Below are 16,337 nucleotides of genomic sequence, written 5' to 3'. Positions count from 1 at the left end.
CTTATCTTTTTTCTTCTTAAGATTATACTATCCTGAACAGTCAACAGTCAGTACTCAGTAATTATTTCTTCAACAAAGGAACACCCCTTGCCTTGGCGTCGTTACAACAGTGGGATATTAATTGCACCTGACTTGACCTAGATTTGATTCAGTAACTGTTAGCACTGTATTGTTGTAAAATGGCTGAATGAACTCCGAAGAGTGAAGGACAAATGATTCACACTGCAGTACGTGTACGTACACATAGCAAATTATTAAAATTTTCTTTTAGTTTCTTTTTCGGATTAAAAGGGGTTCCCATGAAATAACTACTAAAATTGTTTTCGTTTAGTCAGAAAATCACGGGTTCGAAATAGCCTCTCGTAGAAATACATGGCAGTACTACATACAATACACCTTTGTGGCAGGGTGATTTCCGGAATTCATAGTGCATACCTTTTTTTCTTTTTTGAATTAAAAACAAATTTGCTATTGGTGGAAAGGTGCCTGAAAAAAGCTAGAAAGGGGGAAAAAAGAATCCTCAACGCCCCCAACATATAGTACTCTAGAGCCATGAGCTCTCTTGGGAGGAAAAAAAAACAAAAAACACCAAAAAAACAAACGGACCTTCCCAAATTTAAGAACAGAAATTGGCTGAACAACATAGAATAATTCTTCAAAAGGAAAGCTCAAATGGTGAAATCAACAAAAATGAGTGTTATTCGGGAAAAATCAAAGAGGGTAATTTCAAGATGATGATGAGGGAAGTAGAATTAGGATCATCAAGTAGTAGGTGCCAAGATTGTGGAAATCAAGCTAAAAAAGATTGCACATATTTGAGGTGCAGAACTTGCTGTAAGAGCCGAGGGTTTCATTGCCAAACGCACGTTAAGAGCACTTGGGCCCCTGTATCCACAAGGCGTCCACGGCACCATCTTCACCAGCAGCTTTCCACTATTCAACAACAGCAATATCAGCTTCAAGCTGGGCCAAACCCTAATAAAAGATACAGAGAAAATCATGAAATTCAAGGTGCACTTCTAGTACTCTACTGTTGCCCCTTTTTTGTTGCTTATTTGTGCAGACAACATTTGAAACTCAAACACGGCGTAGGGCTCATACTCTTCTGTTGTCATCACAGACAATCTTTGATTACATAGTACATATATAGATCTCACACACTCATTGCATTTTGCTTGCCTCTTTTAAATCTACTATAGCTATGAACAGAAACTATGAAACCCTAGCTATTTGCTGCTTTCTTTTTATGCAGTACTATACCATGCTCACTAGCAGTCAGTGAATTTTCGTTTTATTTTTAGTTGTTAAATATAGCATGTTAATTAGCCACATGAAAGCTCCATGAGTTGGCAAAAGTGTTACACAATTAATTAGATCACTAATTATAAGCTAAAAGGGCAAATTCCTATGATAAGTATTAGAGTGGTCGGTAACCTATAAAAAATAGTAATTTCTACCTATGATTTAAACTAATTAAACCAATGGTGTAAAATAATTTCACACAGTTTACATAACCAACAAGCTAAGCACTAAAAAGAAAAAAGAAAGAAAAAAAAGGAAAAGACTGGTAAGCTATTTTATTTAATTATTATTTGTTGTTATATATATATATATATAGGTGAAGAAGGAGGTGATTTTCCGGGGGAAGTGAGTTTTCCAGCAGTATTTCGATGTATTCGCGTAAGTTCAATTGACAATGTGGTGGATCAGTATGCTTATCAGACATCGGTAAACATAGCAGGACATGTTTTTAAAGGGATATTATATGATCAAGGACCTGAGAATCGTTACAATAATATGGCCGCTGGGGAAAGCAGCTCCTTTCAGCAGCAGCAACCTCCTAATTTACTTACTGCTGCTACCACTAGTACAACTACAGCTCCTTCTTATCCCAATCCTTTTAGTGCTTTGATGCCTGGTACGCAATTTATTCAATACCCAAAATCATCTTGAAGCAAACTTAATTTTAACTTATAGTGTACACAAATAGTGTAAATTATGCTTATTAGTGTATTTAATAGGCATGTATTCTACGTCAATTTTTAGATTAAATAATTTCACTTATTATGGTTATAACCTATATTTACTTTTATCCTTTAAGTAATTAATGTGATACAGTCAAACATAACATATATTATAACAGCCACATTTGCTCCGAATATTTTTGGATGTTATAGCAAAGTGTTGTTATTGAGAACATATATTATAAAATAACATGAAAATTGGTTCCGGAAAAGCTTTGCTTTTATAGATAAGTGTTGTTATATAGGGAGGTTTGACTATACCGTTTGTTACGTTGTCCATATATAGAAGTTAATTAATCTCCTCTTTTATGTCTCAGCATTTGGTTTTGAGCAGTGCAAAGGTAAAAAACAATGCACTTTGAACATTGAACAAGAATGAAAATTAAATTACTAATTCCAATTATTGTATGGATAGGGTTGTATGTAGGAGTATCTTTTACTCCTATCTTTTAAGTAATTTGATAACATGAAAGATCTCTTTTATCTCTAGGTATTTTGTCATGTGTAGTGCAAGGGTAAAAGTTAAAGAAATGTACATTGAACATTGAACAAAAGGGAAAGAGAAGAAAAAGGTTAAAAAGGGATTTCCAGAGAAAAAAGAGGAGTAGTTTTTGTTTCGAACTTCAACGAAGAATTATTGGTCTTTCCTCTGCAAATTTAATATCGTTCCGTGTTAGCATATATTTGGTTCTGCTTCTGCAGTTTGTCTTATCATGGATTTCCCTCATCCCCATTGTTTTTTCTTTGTTTATGGGAATTAATTATGTCGGATTATAATCAACATCGAAGCCACTTTCTCTTTATTACTCGTTTATTTGCCGGCCCAACATGCATGTATCCATTTTGATGGACAGAAAAACAATTAAATGATAACCCTTGAATCATTTTTTAACGAGTTATAAATACTTTTACACCCACAAATCACTTAAAAGATATCTATACATGAAATTATGCTATCAATACATATAAATTAAATCTTATTTTTAATATATTTAGGGTGTTTTAGACTTTTAGTGACTTCATCCTCCCCCAATGACCAACCAAAAGCCAACGTGGGGAAGGTCCCTTTCTTGATTTCTTTTGGATTTGATCACATAAGGAAATCATGCAAGAAAGTAGGCAGTGATGCTTACCCACCACAGTTGTCCCCTTGTTGCACGTAAAAAGTTCAACACTAGCTCCAAGTCGTCAATAATCTAATTACAGCCTTTTAGATCCTTGCATCTGTTCGTGTTTTCTGGCATTATAATCACATAGATGCGAGGTTACACAAAGAAAAAAACTCGTTTTAGTGTTATACTGTGGTACAATATTTAATTTCTCATTGGGAGTTGTCAACACAAATATGTACCACTGTCTTTATACGTCTTCCCTAGTTAATTACGCGTAATGCTTTGTGACCATCTTATTAGAATTATTGATTAGTGGTATGTTTTTAAAAATTTTAAAGCATTTCTATGACATTATAACCTTAGCTATTTAAGTATCTCGTTTGGAGCTTTTGTCCTAGAGCAAATTAAAGGAGAGTAGTGATATCACACCAAATAGAGTTTTTCCTGCAATTAATAATGATTAAGAAAGCATTCGATAATAAGCAAGTCTTAGACATTGATCATTGCAGCACTTTGGACATGAAAGGGAATCTCTGATTAATATAAGGGAGGACGACCCTCAATATGATTACTTAATTAAATAAGTATCTTGAAGCAAAAAAAGATTGGGTGGGCATCTTGTATGTTAGATGATAGTGACTTGAGCTATAAAAAAGCAGCTATATAGTAACATGTTTAACCTTTTATACTAAAGAGATATTCACACACTAACCAAAGGAAAAGGTTGATGCCCCCATCAATGACATAATGTTGGAATATATCCCTCTAGTAGTACTGAGAAAAGAAACTAAATTAAAAACCTGCAGGAAAAGGTATATCAGCCCCTTCATAAATTAAAACATATATGTATGTAGCAAAATGTCTTGTGTTGTGTGTATATATATTGAAATGTACGACTGTCTCCTCACGATTAAGTGTTTAGCTCATGAAAAAAGAATAAGGTCGGCACATATGATGGACTTGTCTAAACATAATATAATTAAATAATTAAAAATATATTACTTATAATATAACGAACATCTTAAACTTTTAGACGCTTGCCACATATATTTCAACATAATGTAGATATAACAATCCATGCTAAGAAATCCCCAGAGTGCATTCCCACTCACGCCTAACTTCTAGATGACTTTCCCATTTAGTTCTCTTAAAGAACCTCCTTTTTAAGGAAGCTATAACTTTTTTGGAAGGAGCAATTTCCCCCCTTTTTTTCCCTGTATCTTAAACAATGACATTGGGGGCAAACCAATATCGCTTTAGGCGGAACAGATAGTGATGTTTCTTTAATTAAAATATGGTAAGAACTTTAACATGTATAATAAGTTAGTACTTTAGTGCCTTTGGGACCAGGCACATGATCATGAGCTTTTTCGAAAGGAATAGTATCTATAGTAGCAAGTATTTTTTAAGATTGTTTTACAAGTGATCTTTGGACTTATTGAGGAGGAGATAATGATGATAGAGTGCTTTTCTTAAGGCTACCACCACATGGGCGCAAATAAAACGAATCAGTACTTGTACGGAGTTCATGCATCTCTCAAGTTTTATGGATAAACGATGAGCTCACATTATGGACAAAATCATCTGTATCTTAAGCCTTTTTGTTTGTACTCTACATTTTTTGTATTATATTTTTCTTGTTCTAGCAAAAGGCCTGCTGAAGAAACTAAAATAGTATTTATTAGCCGTTTTATTTTTATTTTTTATTTAGCTATAGATTTATTAGATCTCTTGCAGAAATAAGACTGCATACAATAGACCTTTGTAGTCCGGCTCTTTTGTTGATCCCGCACATAGTAGGAGCTTAGTGCATCTAGAGGCAAATTCATAATTTAAATCTTATGGGTTCAACTTTTAAAGTTTTTAGCATTGCACCCATTATATTTTTAAAGTTATGGGTTCATATCTATTTATTTGTAATTTTAATTAATTTTTACATATAAATTTTTACTTTGCATCGAAAATTATGAGTTCAATTGAACCCGTCGGCAGAACACTACATCCGCCTCCGAGCGCACCGGACTGCTCTTTTTTAGCTATGGATTTATTTGCCACATGAAATTGTATTCGATTATTCTCTTTTACCTTTTCTGGCATCCAATTTTATGTTAATCCTTTCCGCAAGTTGAGTGTATGCCAGTTAAATGCTTCTGCTATCTTTCTCCAAGAATACGTACGATGGCGTTATGGTTGGGTTGGTTCATAAGGCGAAAACTATTTAGAAGATTGATACACTTGAAGTTTAAGACGAATTCGAATGGACTATCTTGAAAATAAGTTTATTTATTGATGATTACGTGGAGGATTGTAGGATTTTGTGTTTATTGTTTATCTGTGTACAATAAGACGATCCAAAGGAGGTCTTAACTTTTGTGCACTGAAAATGTAAAAATATATTTATATTGACGTTGTATATAATTAAACTTGTATATATGTACATTGTCTTTATCTTTTTATACCTTTACATTTTTCCAGAACATAAAGACCGCTCAACGTTGTGCCTTAACTTTTGTACATTTACTTTGCGACTGTAGAGGCGGATCCAGGATTTAAATCCTGTGGGTTCAATTTTAAGATTTTTAATATTGAACCCATTATATTTTTAAAGTTATGGGTTCATATCTACTATTTTGTAATTTTAATAAATTTTTACATATAAATTTTTACTCCGCGTCGAAAGTTATGAGTTCAATTGAACCCGTAGCTAATATGCTACATCCGCCTCTGTTTGCGAGAGCTTTAATAGCTACATATCAGATTTCTTGCACATTCTTTCTAAGGTCATGAAAAATCAAGTCGATACAAAGTTTTGTGTATAAATGTGGTGCAGAATTAGCTTCTTCAATCAGCTATTTGTTAAATTGTCATTAATTTGTTTAGCATCTCAAACATACATATATAAAGCCAGTAACACTTGTTTTTAGATATATATATATATGATCAAACTAAATAAAGTTAAAAATGAGAGCGCTCTACCGAGCTTGCTTTTATAGGAAGCTACAAGATGAGTTATAAGCATGGGACCAATATGTAATTATAAAAAGGGACTTTTTCGTATATATACAAGATTTTAAACTTATTTACCCGGTTTGTCTAAGTTTTTTTATTTACAGGAAGTAACAAAAGTTTTTTACAAAATATATACAAATCCGTTCAAAATTCACAATTTATCTACAACATAAATACATATTTTTTGTATAGAATCCGGTCAAAAACTACAATTTACATATAATTTATATATAAATTATGTAAGTTGTATATATTTTGTATACCGTTTCTATATTCGATATACAAAATATATATACAATTTGTTCATGTCTTCTTTTTCGAGTTTCAATCTGAAATTTTAACCAAAACCATCTCGAATCTTCACCAAATTATCTCAAATTTGAGATATAAACTCCAAAAGATATTCCCAATCATTTTCAACAACACCCAATTCAAACAAAAAATAATTTCATGAAATTCCATTTTTTGAATTCGAAGCTTTGAAGCTTTTTAATGGGTGTCAATGGAGTTTTTAATAGATTAACATAGTTTCTAATTCAATCTACTCGTTTTTAATTAATACTATTTTGTTTATTGATTCCAAAAAGCTAAAAGAATGATAACTAAAATGATTCTCTTCATGAGAGCTACTCGAGGGAAATCGGTAACGGCATGCTAGTTCTACCTTCCCACTAGCGATGGCTATAACGGTAATCGGTAATTACAAGGTGCACCAGGTGTCCAGGTCTAACGAACCCGCCGTTAGCTACGGGATCCTTCAAAGTCTACTCCCATTTATACTTGTCTCTATAATCCGTATATACTCGTAGAAAAATATTTTTTAACAATATCGGGCATTTCGGTTCTTATCAAATCATGTAATTTCGTTTGATAACGGTAAATCTTATCCCAAGTAACGGTAAAATATATTCAGTAACAATGAGAATATTCATATTAACTGTAATCATCTCAAATATATATAGTAGCATCATATCAAGTAAAGGACTTGTCCCACATGCAAATTCAAAACAGTCGGTAACATGCTCATATTAAAATCATAGGTAAATTATGCTAGTTGTAGAAACCCAAATTGCGGTAAGGTTACTACTCACCTCTTGATGCCTACTAGCCAAAGCTTGACTTCTTATCGATATAAACACCCAATTTGTGTGAAATCTATCAATATAAGCCTAGTGTTACTATCCATCAACTCCGTAGCCTATTCTCTAAATAAATATAATTCTCTTTTTTTCTTTCTTTCTAATTTCAAACCTTTCCAACTTCTTTATTAGTATTGTGGAATCTTAACGTCCAACTCAAACAATTGAAAGTGCAAATTTGATATTTATTCACCTAATTTATTATTCAAAACTTAATTTTGTTCCTTGTATCTTGTGCGACAAAACAGTCTAATAGATTGTTCAATAGTTAATCCACATGAAGATATTAATATAAGAATACTGATAGAGAACGAGATAGGGAGAGGAAAAGAGAGACAGTGAGAGAGAGAGATCGGAGAGAAAAGGTAAAGAGGTAATTCCCTATTCAATTCCTAATATAATTGGATACTCATTAATACTAATTCGTATATAATTGATAAATTATATATCAATTTGTAATTAAGTTAAAACCTAAACATTGAGGGTAAATAAGTTTCTAATGTAGTACATATATGTAAAAATCCCTTATAAAGATAGTTTATTTAGTGTATTATTTTAATTATTCCGTAAAGAGCATTCATAGTTATTTAATTAGTACATTGAATTTTAAGATGGAATTTTTACTCGAAGGTTTATTCAGATTTAACCAATTGATTTCGTATTTATTTGTGTTGGAATTAAACATCAATATCCAATTATCACTATATAAACTCCAAATAGTTAAGTTATTGTACGCGAGCCTTGGTAAACTTGAATTCTTTATTTGATGTCCTTTTTTATTACCCGATGAGTAAAGATGCAAGGTTCATTCTTATCCGTTCTTTTTTCTTGAGTATTTTGAGTTGCATTATTTTTTCGAACAACTTTATCTTTTACTTGCATTGTTACCAACTACTGAAGTAGTATTTTGTTAATCAGATTTTCTTTTACTGTCCCATTTGCTGCAAACTTGTTCATTGATTCATGTATTTAGTCTATCTAATATGTCGTTATTTTAAATGTCTATATGGCAACTCTCATTTCCTTGTTTGGTTTTGAGACAAAACAACCGAGAAAATCACTATTTGTCACAATTAAATTTGATAAATTTACAATTTTATTGCATGAACGTAACTCAGCCTAAATGTTATCCTTATCATGTGTTTTTCATTATAATGAAATTCGTATTTTAAGCTCCATCTTCAAGTATTCCAAAATCACAAAATTTAACATATTAAATTATAGTATAATCTAATGTCAAATTTGCACAAAACTTAAATGCAAATGTTGAACCCATATGAAAGCTAAAAAAGAAATAAAAGGGTGATAAGACTTTTGCTTCATTTCCTCTTCATAATAATTTTTTTATATTATGCACTCGTAAATTGTTATCAAGAAATACTTAGAAAGAAGCAGATTAAACAAAAATGAAAATACAGAAAATATTTTTTTCTAAAGAAGTGCTAGTTCGACGCTTTTGTCGTATAGAGTTTTCAAATTAAGTGCCTAAATAAAACCATATTTATTAATAAAATGCACCTAGAAGATTTTAGCTGACATTCAAAATTATTATGAAGATTCAATTGGTTTGAAATCCATACAAATACTTAAAGATTTGGCATACAAATTTAAATGGCATAGTAATATTTAAGGATTAGTCTTATGCAAATAATTTGTGGTATAGAATACATTTAGTTACTTGTTTACAATAGTTAATATTTTGCTTATTCTTATTTTTAATATTAAATAAAAAATTAAGACAATTTTTTTTACACAGCTTTAAATTGGTATATCTATCTCCAAACACTTCCAAATTTATATAATTATTTTGTAAAGTGAATCACACAGTTAGAAAATATATCCGATTTGGCCGTTATGTGGCTTATGTTTCTTGATTTTGTTAATTTTATTGAATACTTTGTTAATGTTAATGTCAAAAAGTTTTCTCGTTTTGTTGGGCCTAAAATATTGGAGTTCAAACTAGCTAACTAACGGTATTCTCAGGAGGAAGCACAAATTAAAGCGAAAAGACACTAATGCCCCCTAAATCCTAAGTAGACATATAAATATGAGCCTTTAACTTTTTATATCTAAGAGCTCAAGTTGCTCGGTAATTTTTTATTGTATCTTATATAGAAAAGTTACTAAATGACCAAAGACCCAATTGTTTAACCGATCTCTCGAAAGAAAAGAAAAATAGATTAGAAAAAGATCATCATTTTAGTTACTTAACGGACCGATCTTCCTATTGTGTTGTGGATTTATTCTTCTAATGGAATTTGAAGTAACAATGGATATATAGCTCCTATTATGTTGCAGATTTTATTCTTCTATTGAAATTTAAAATAACAATGGGTATACCACTCGAATAATTGCTTTCAGAGAAAAATAGATATATGGTTTAGGAAATGAACAGTTTTTTGACATCACGATTTTCATTTTGAAAAGAACCACCTGCTTTTATGTCGAACTATCGGAATAATCACACTCCCTCCCTACTAATACCATAAGAACAGGTGAAACGACCGCTTCTTCTACTCTCTATGCTTTAGGCGTAAGGTAGTTAACCTACACCGGTGTGTCCATGGCAGGGGCGAGAGGACGCGGAAGAGGACGAGGTCCCCAAAGAAAGTACCGATCATCACCTTCGGTAGCTCAGTATGAACACGCAACACATACCCCAGAAACACAGATGAGGAACTACCAGCAACCCCTCATGCGGCTGAATAAAAGGGATCTAAAGAGGAAAATCAAGGAGAATCATCAATTGGAGTGGTGAAAAACCTTCAATTGAGCCCAGCAATACTAGAGGAACGAGCAGATCCGAAAGTAGACAAAGCAAATAAAGTTGCAAATCCACCAGTGAAGCATAAAAATGGAACAGTACCAACAGAAGGGGAAGAGAACAAGCTTACAGAAAAATAAGGAACTCAGATATGTGTTAACCTATTTGCTAAAAATAGGGCTGCTGAAAATGGTATGGCTCTAACCTATATCCCACCACGGGTTATGAATGGTCAAGTGATTGTCAAATTGGACAAGGATGAAGTAGCTAGAGAAACTCAGAAATGGAAAGGGGCTTTAATTGCATATGCAATTGGGAGCATGTCGGGGTATAGTATTATGAAGAGGTATATAGAACTTAATTGGAATGTAATTGCAAAACTAGATGTGTATATGTACGAGGAGGGCTATTACATAATCAAATTAAAAAACGAAAGATGATATGCAATAGATTCTGTATTCATGCCCATATACTATTAATAACAGACCTATTATTCTTAAACAATGGACATCGAATTTTGATTTTGAGAAGGAGTTTCCAACAGAGATTCCTCTATGGATTAAGTTTCCTAAACTTCCACTGAATTGTTGGGGTAATAAGTCACTTAGCAGGATAACCAACTCAATTGGAATACTTATGCACACAAATTAGTGTACTGTTAAGCAAATTAAAGTGTCTTATGCAATGATGCTAATTGAAGTAGATGTGACTAAACCAATGGTGGATGAGATAAATGTGGAAGATCCTAATGGGATAATATTTAGACAACTACCCAGAAATCACTTCACTCCGGCGCCTCGTCAGTCTTCTTGCATCTTTTCCAGCTTACACCAAAGGCTTTGATTGAACTATTGAAGCTATCGAGAGAGTACCAAATGCTGACGGTGACGAAGGTTACTGACTTTCGGTGGACGTGGAGCCAACGAGTTCAGTCGAAGAGCGTAACGAGTCTAAGGTTACATAAGCCTTCACTCCTTCTAGTTCTAGTCAATTTTGCTCCAAATAGCATAAAAAGAAGCTTGAGTTCAATTAGGAGGGGAACCCTCTATAGTCAACCTGCTCCCAATGAAGAGGTAAGGGGCGTAGCGATGAAGTCGAACATGGTTGGTAAATTCAAGTTCCGCTTGATGCTTCTCATTTTGATAGGTCCTCTTCTAACTGAACAACTTCCAAGTCATAGGGCATTAATGCCAGCAGGAAAGAAGAAGACTAAAGCAGCAACATAAGTATCAAATGAAAGAAAAGAAGGGACCAAAGAAACCAATGCAACAATGGATTACCAAAGACAAAGGCAAAGCAAAGCAACATGAGGCAGAGGATCACCTGATAAAGCCTAGCTAAAGTAACCATCAACGGGAGGAAACAAATAAAAGGCCAAGTTCCACAAAAGCAGGGCAGAATTCAGGGGTGATGAAGAGCAATATAAAAGCACAACAGAAGGACACTACCCCTATAGCAGCAACTATGAACAAGGGTGATGAAAGAGCAAGTACAAAACTAAACTACATCAACTTCCCAATACTAGGATCAATACTAGTGAAGAATGGGTTTGAAGTATTGAATAAATATGGGAAATTGGCTCAGTCAAAACCTCTAGATATAGGAGGTAGAACAAAACGAACACTATGACTTGACTTGTTTGGAACATACGAGGGTTGAATAAGAGATATAAGCATAATGAAGTAAGGAATATATTGAAAACCAAAAAAATAGGAATAGCTGCAACTGCACTAATAGAAATCAGAGTCAAGGAGAAAAAGGCTGGGGCTATAAGTAAGAATATAGCCCGAGGATGGGGGATGTATGCATAACTATATAACAACTAGCAATGGTCGAATATGGTTATTGTGGGACAATAATATATATCAAGTGAACAAGAAATCAGAGGGAGCACAAATAATACACTGTGAAATAAGAGGAAGTAATGCAGAAATGGAGTGTGAGCTTACTGTAATCTATGGATTCAACACTAATGATCATAAAAAGGAGTTATGGGAATATTTAAAAATACTAGCTCAAGGCATTACAATACATTGGCTAGTGATAGGTGATTTTAATGCATTGCTTTATCCGCTGGATAGACTGCATGGAAATCCAGTTCATCAGTCAGATATACAAGTTTTTGCTAAATGTATTCAATCAACCAAACTGAGTAAACTATCATAGAGATGAGATTACTATACTTGGACGAACAAACAACAAATGAAGGATATAATTTTCAGTCGAATAGACAGAGCATTTGGCAATTATGAATGAATGATGAAGTGGGGCAATGTAACAATGGAGTATGATATGCCAGAAATATCTGATCATGCTCCAATGTTTCTTCCTATGGAATCTGATCAGATAACTATAGAGTGTCCATTTAGAATCTTCAAAACCTGGGCAGATCATCAAGAGTTTAAATAAATGGTAGCAGAAACTTGGAAACAAATAAGTTATCCCTAGATCATGAGAAGCATTTGGAAAAAATTGAAAGCATTTAGACCAAGACTGAGACAGTTGAACAACAGAGAATTTAGATTTACGAATCAAAAGATAGAGGATGCAAGGAATGAACTTAATGCAATCCAGAGCAAGCTACAACAATCATATAATGATGATATGTTTGAACAAGAAAATATTACACTACATAAGCTGGAAAAATGGTCAATGGTGGAAGAAAGTATTCTGAAGCAGAAAGCTAGAGCTAACTAGATACAATTGGGAGATGCAAACACAAAGTATTTCTCAGCGGTAATGAAGGAAAGAACTCACAGAAAACAGATAAAAGAGTTGACAACTCTATATGGAAGGTAGATTAAGGAGCCATAGGAGATCAAAGAAGAGGCCATCCAATTTTATAAGAGTTTAATGGGAACAACAACAACAAGCCTCTCAGCAGTTAGCGGGACTATAATAAAAAAAGGACCAATGTTGAATCAACAATAAAGGCGGATACTATGTGCAGAGGTGACAGAGAAGGAAGTAGTAGCAGGGTTGCAATCCACAGGGGATGATAAAGCTCGGGGAGTTGATGGATATAATGCTTTCTTCTTTAAAAAAATATGGCACATCATTGGAGAAGAGGTGACTGAAGCAGTAAGGGATTTTTTCTCAACTAGAGAATGTACAAAGCCATTAATTACACAACCATTACACTGATCACAACGACTGCAAATCCAGCAACAATCAAAGAATACAGACCAATAGCATGTTACACTGTGTTGTACAAATTAATCTCCAAGACACTAGCAGCAAGACTACAGAAGGTAATTGACAGTATCATTTGTGAGTCTCAGGATGGCTTTATCCCAGGGAGAAAAATTGGAGATAACATCATTAGGGCTCATGAATTGATTAAAGCATATACATGAAAACACGTGTCACTAAGGTGTATGATCAAAATAGACCTATAAAAGGCCTATGACTCGGTTGAATAGAGCTATTTGGAGCAAATTATGAATCAACTGGGATTCCATGGTAAGTTCATAGCATGAGTGATGGAATGTATAAGAACTGTGAACTACACTATAATGACGAATGGCGAACCAACTGATCCTTTCAATGCTGCAAAAAGACTCACGCAAAGAGACCCTATATCTCCCTTCATGTTTGCAATTGCAATGGAATATTTGAGTCGCAACTTAAAGGCCATGGCTAAGAAGAAAGTATTTCATTACCACCCTAGGTGTGCAAAGGTGAATATAACTCATCTATGTTTTGCTGACTACCTGTTAATGTTCTCAAAAGGTAATATCTCTTCAATAATTGAAGTGCAACAAGGTTTCAACCAGTTCTCAAAGGCACCGGGTTTGCAAGCCAATTTAGGGAAAAGCTCCATTTATTTTGGAGGTGTATCACATGTCAAACAAGAATTGATATTGCGCCAATTGGGTTCACAAAGGGAGCATTACCATTTAAATTTTTGGGGGTCCCCCTGTCAACAAAAAAGATGACACTTTTATAATGGCAACCCCTCATTGAGAAAATAGTAAAAAGAATTACACCATGGATAGCTAAAAAACTGTCCTGTGCAGAAAGAGCTCAACTGATACAAAGTGTGCTATTTGTGGTTCAATCCTATTGGGCATAACTGTTTGTACTTCCATCAAAGGTGATGAAAACAGTGGAAGGTTTCTGCAGAAGTTATTTATGATCGGGCAACAATGTAATAACAAGGAAAATATTAGTCTCTTGGGAGAAACTTTGCACCCCAAAAAGTAGTGGAGGATGGAATCTAATAAATCTAAGACTACGGAACAAGGCAACTATGATAAAGTTGTACTGAGATCTTGCAGGCAAGAAAGATAAACTTTAGATAAGGTGGATACATACATACTATATAAAAGGACAGCAGATGGAGCATGTAACAGTGCCAAAACAAGCAAGTTGGATGGTGAGGAAAATCATGGAAGCAAAGAATAATCGTGGAGCTGGAAGCACTACATATATGCACAGGGAAAAGTGTCATTAAGCAAATCTACCTACAGTTGATGGGAGAACAAACCCAAGATTCCATGGAAATGCATGATGTTTGGAAATGTAGGAAGACCAAAAGCTCGCTTTACACTTTAGCTACAAATGTATAATAGACTACTAACAACACATAGGCTAATTAGATGTGGTATAGAGATAGAAAGCAAATACAGCCTTTGCTAGTAAGTAGAGGAATCTAGAGATCATCTATATGTGAAATGTGAATACATGAATGCAGTGATGAACAAGCTAATGCAGTGGACGCACAACCAAAACATAACAGCAGGGGACTGGGAGCAGCATGTAAAGGAAATGATCAGGAGAGCTTAAGGGAAATCACGAGAAGCCCAAATTTTCAAGATGATATACACAGAAATAGTACATTGTATATGGATTGAGAGAAACAAGAGAATATTTGAGAAGGTAAGTGTAGGATGGGAAAGAATAGCCAAGGAGATTGCATGTGTATGTTGCGTTCGAGTCCCTCATAGAATAGATGAAATAGTACATAGATATAGATTATAGAGGGACTCCTAGAAAGTTTTTTTTTAGGTTCATATGTAAATATGATAGCTAGCCGAGGTAGCTAGCTACGACTCTTGTACAGTTATTACTGGTGATTAATATAAAAAGTTAGTTACCCAAAAAAAAAAAAATACGAACGTGTATAATTTTCATGAAACAACAATTTTAATACCATAGTATTATTTTTTGTTCTAAAAAACACATGTATAGGGTATGTCATAATCGTGAAACGTTTGTATTAGACTCGAAAAATGATCGCTTTAATTTATCCATTAATAAAAATTTCAAGGACGGACTTATTGTTTAACAAATTCACATTCTCATGATAGCTTCACATCACTACCAATTTACAAGCACGTTATTGTCAAGCTCTAATATCCTCGGCGATGCAACCGCTACAACAGGCTATAATATAAAATATGTGTTTGTTTTACCCTAGATAAGTTAGAGATAAATTAGAGACTCAGTGGCGGAGCTAAAATTTTTGTTAAGGGGTGTCAAAATATATAAAAGTAAACATATCAGAAAATTAAGGGAGTCAATACCTATAATTTATTTTTTTACCCAACTACAAAGTGTATTTTTCCCGCGCTACACAGTGTATTTTTTCCGCGAGGCGGTGTCATTTGACACCCCTTCCTATAAAGTGGCTCCGCCACTGGTTAGAGTACACTTTCGTTTCTAATTTTAACCTTAAATGTTTTAATAGACTAGGGGAGAATGAAGGGCATCCTGATCATATTGGTGTTTTATCCCGATATTAGTAATCCCCGATTATTATCTCATATCATAGGTGGTATAAAAATAATACTTCAATTTTGATATAACTAATCTCAAGATTACTGATCCATGAATATATTCAACCAAATGCGTGATATAATAATCTCCCATTTTATCTCGAGATTATCATCCTGTATTTAGGGGTGGGCATAATTTGGGCAAATTCGAAATCAATTTTTTTTTGGATTACGGATTGGATTTTGGGTTTAATTATTAAAAATTTTGGATTTTGGATTGGATATTGGATTTGGTAATTCGGAATTTTGGATATCCAAAAATTCAATTTTTTTATACTTTATATTTAATCCATTTGCCAATAGTAATTAGTTAAAACACCATACTTATTAGATATTATCTCATATATTCAACACTAATTAAAAAGTTACTGTCAAAATACTTTCTATTTGGACATGATTTTACTATTGCTACTTCTTGTCGGCCGTATTAATGTCTTTGTTATATTTCTTTGATAATAATTTAATTACTTGAATATTATTTTTGGATGATTGCGGTGAGAAAGAACTTT

General features: G+C 33.6%; 1 protein-coding gene across 1 annotated transcript; it reads left to right on the top strand.

Annotated features, from left to right (window-relative positions):
- Positions 1-585: 585 nt before the first annotated feature.
- Positions 586-2,072, top strand: LOC107799703 (protein SHI RELATED SEQUENCE 3-like). Its single transcript, XM_016622843.2, has 2 exons — positions 586-1,011; positions 1,619-2,072. The coding sequence occupies exons 1-2, from the start codon at positions 732-734 to the stop codon at positions 1,951-1,953; spliced, it is 615 nt and encodes a 204-aa protein (XP_016478329.1). The 5' UTR covers positions 586-731; the 3' UTR covers positions 1,954-2,072.
- The last annotated feature ends 14,265 nt before the right edge of the window (positions 2,073-16,337 follow it).

Source organism: Nicotiana tabacum, chromosome 19, assembly GCF_000715075.1.
Source record: "Nicotiana tabacum cultivar K326 chromosome 19, ASM71507v2, whole genome shotgun sequence".
Classification (NCBI taxonomy): domain Eukaryota; kingdom Viridiplantae; phylum Streptophyta; class Magnoliopsida; order Solanales; family Solanaceae; genus Nicotiana; species Nicotiana tabacum.
The sequence above is the reverse complement of the archived record's forward strand: the minus strand, read 5'-3'. Positions and strand labels throughout refer to the sequence as shown.

Excerpts from the sequence above, each read along its gene's own strand:
- LOC107799703 (XM_016622843.2), top strand. The coding sequence starts at position 732 with ATGATGATGAGGGAAGTAGAATTAGGATCATCAAGTAGTAGGTGCCAA. Across the intron at positions 1,012-1,618 it reads AGAAAATCATGAAATTCAAG|GTGAAGAAGGAGGTGATTTT; the intron begins GTGCACTTCTAG and ends ATATATATATAG.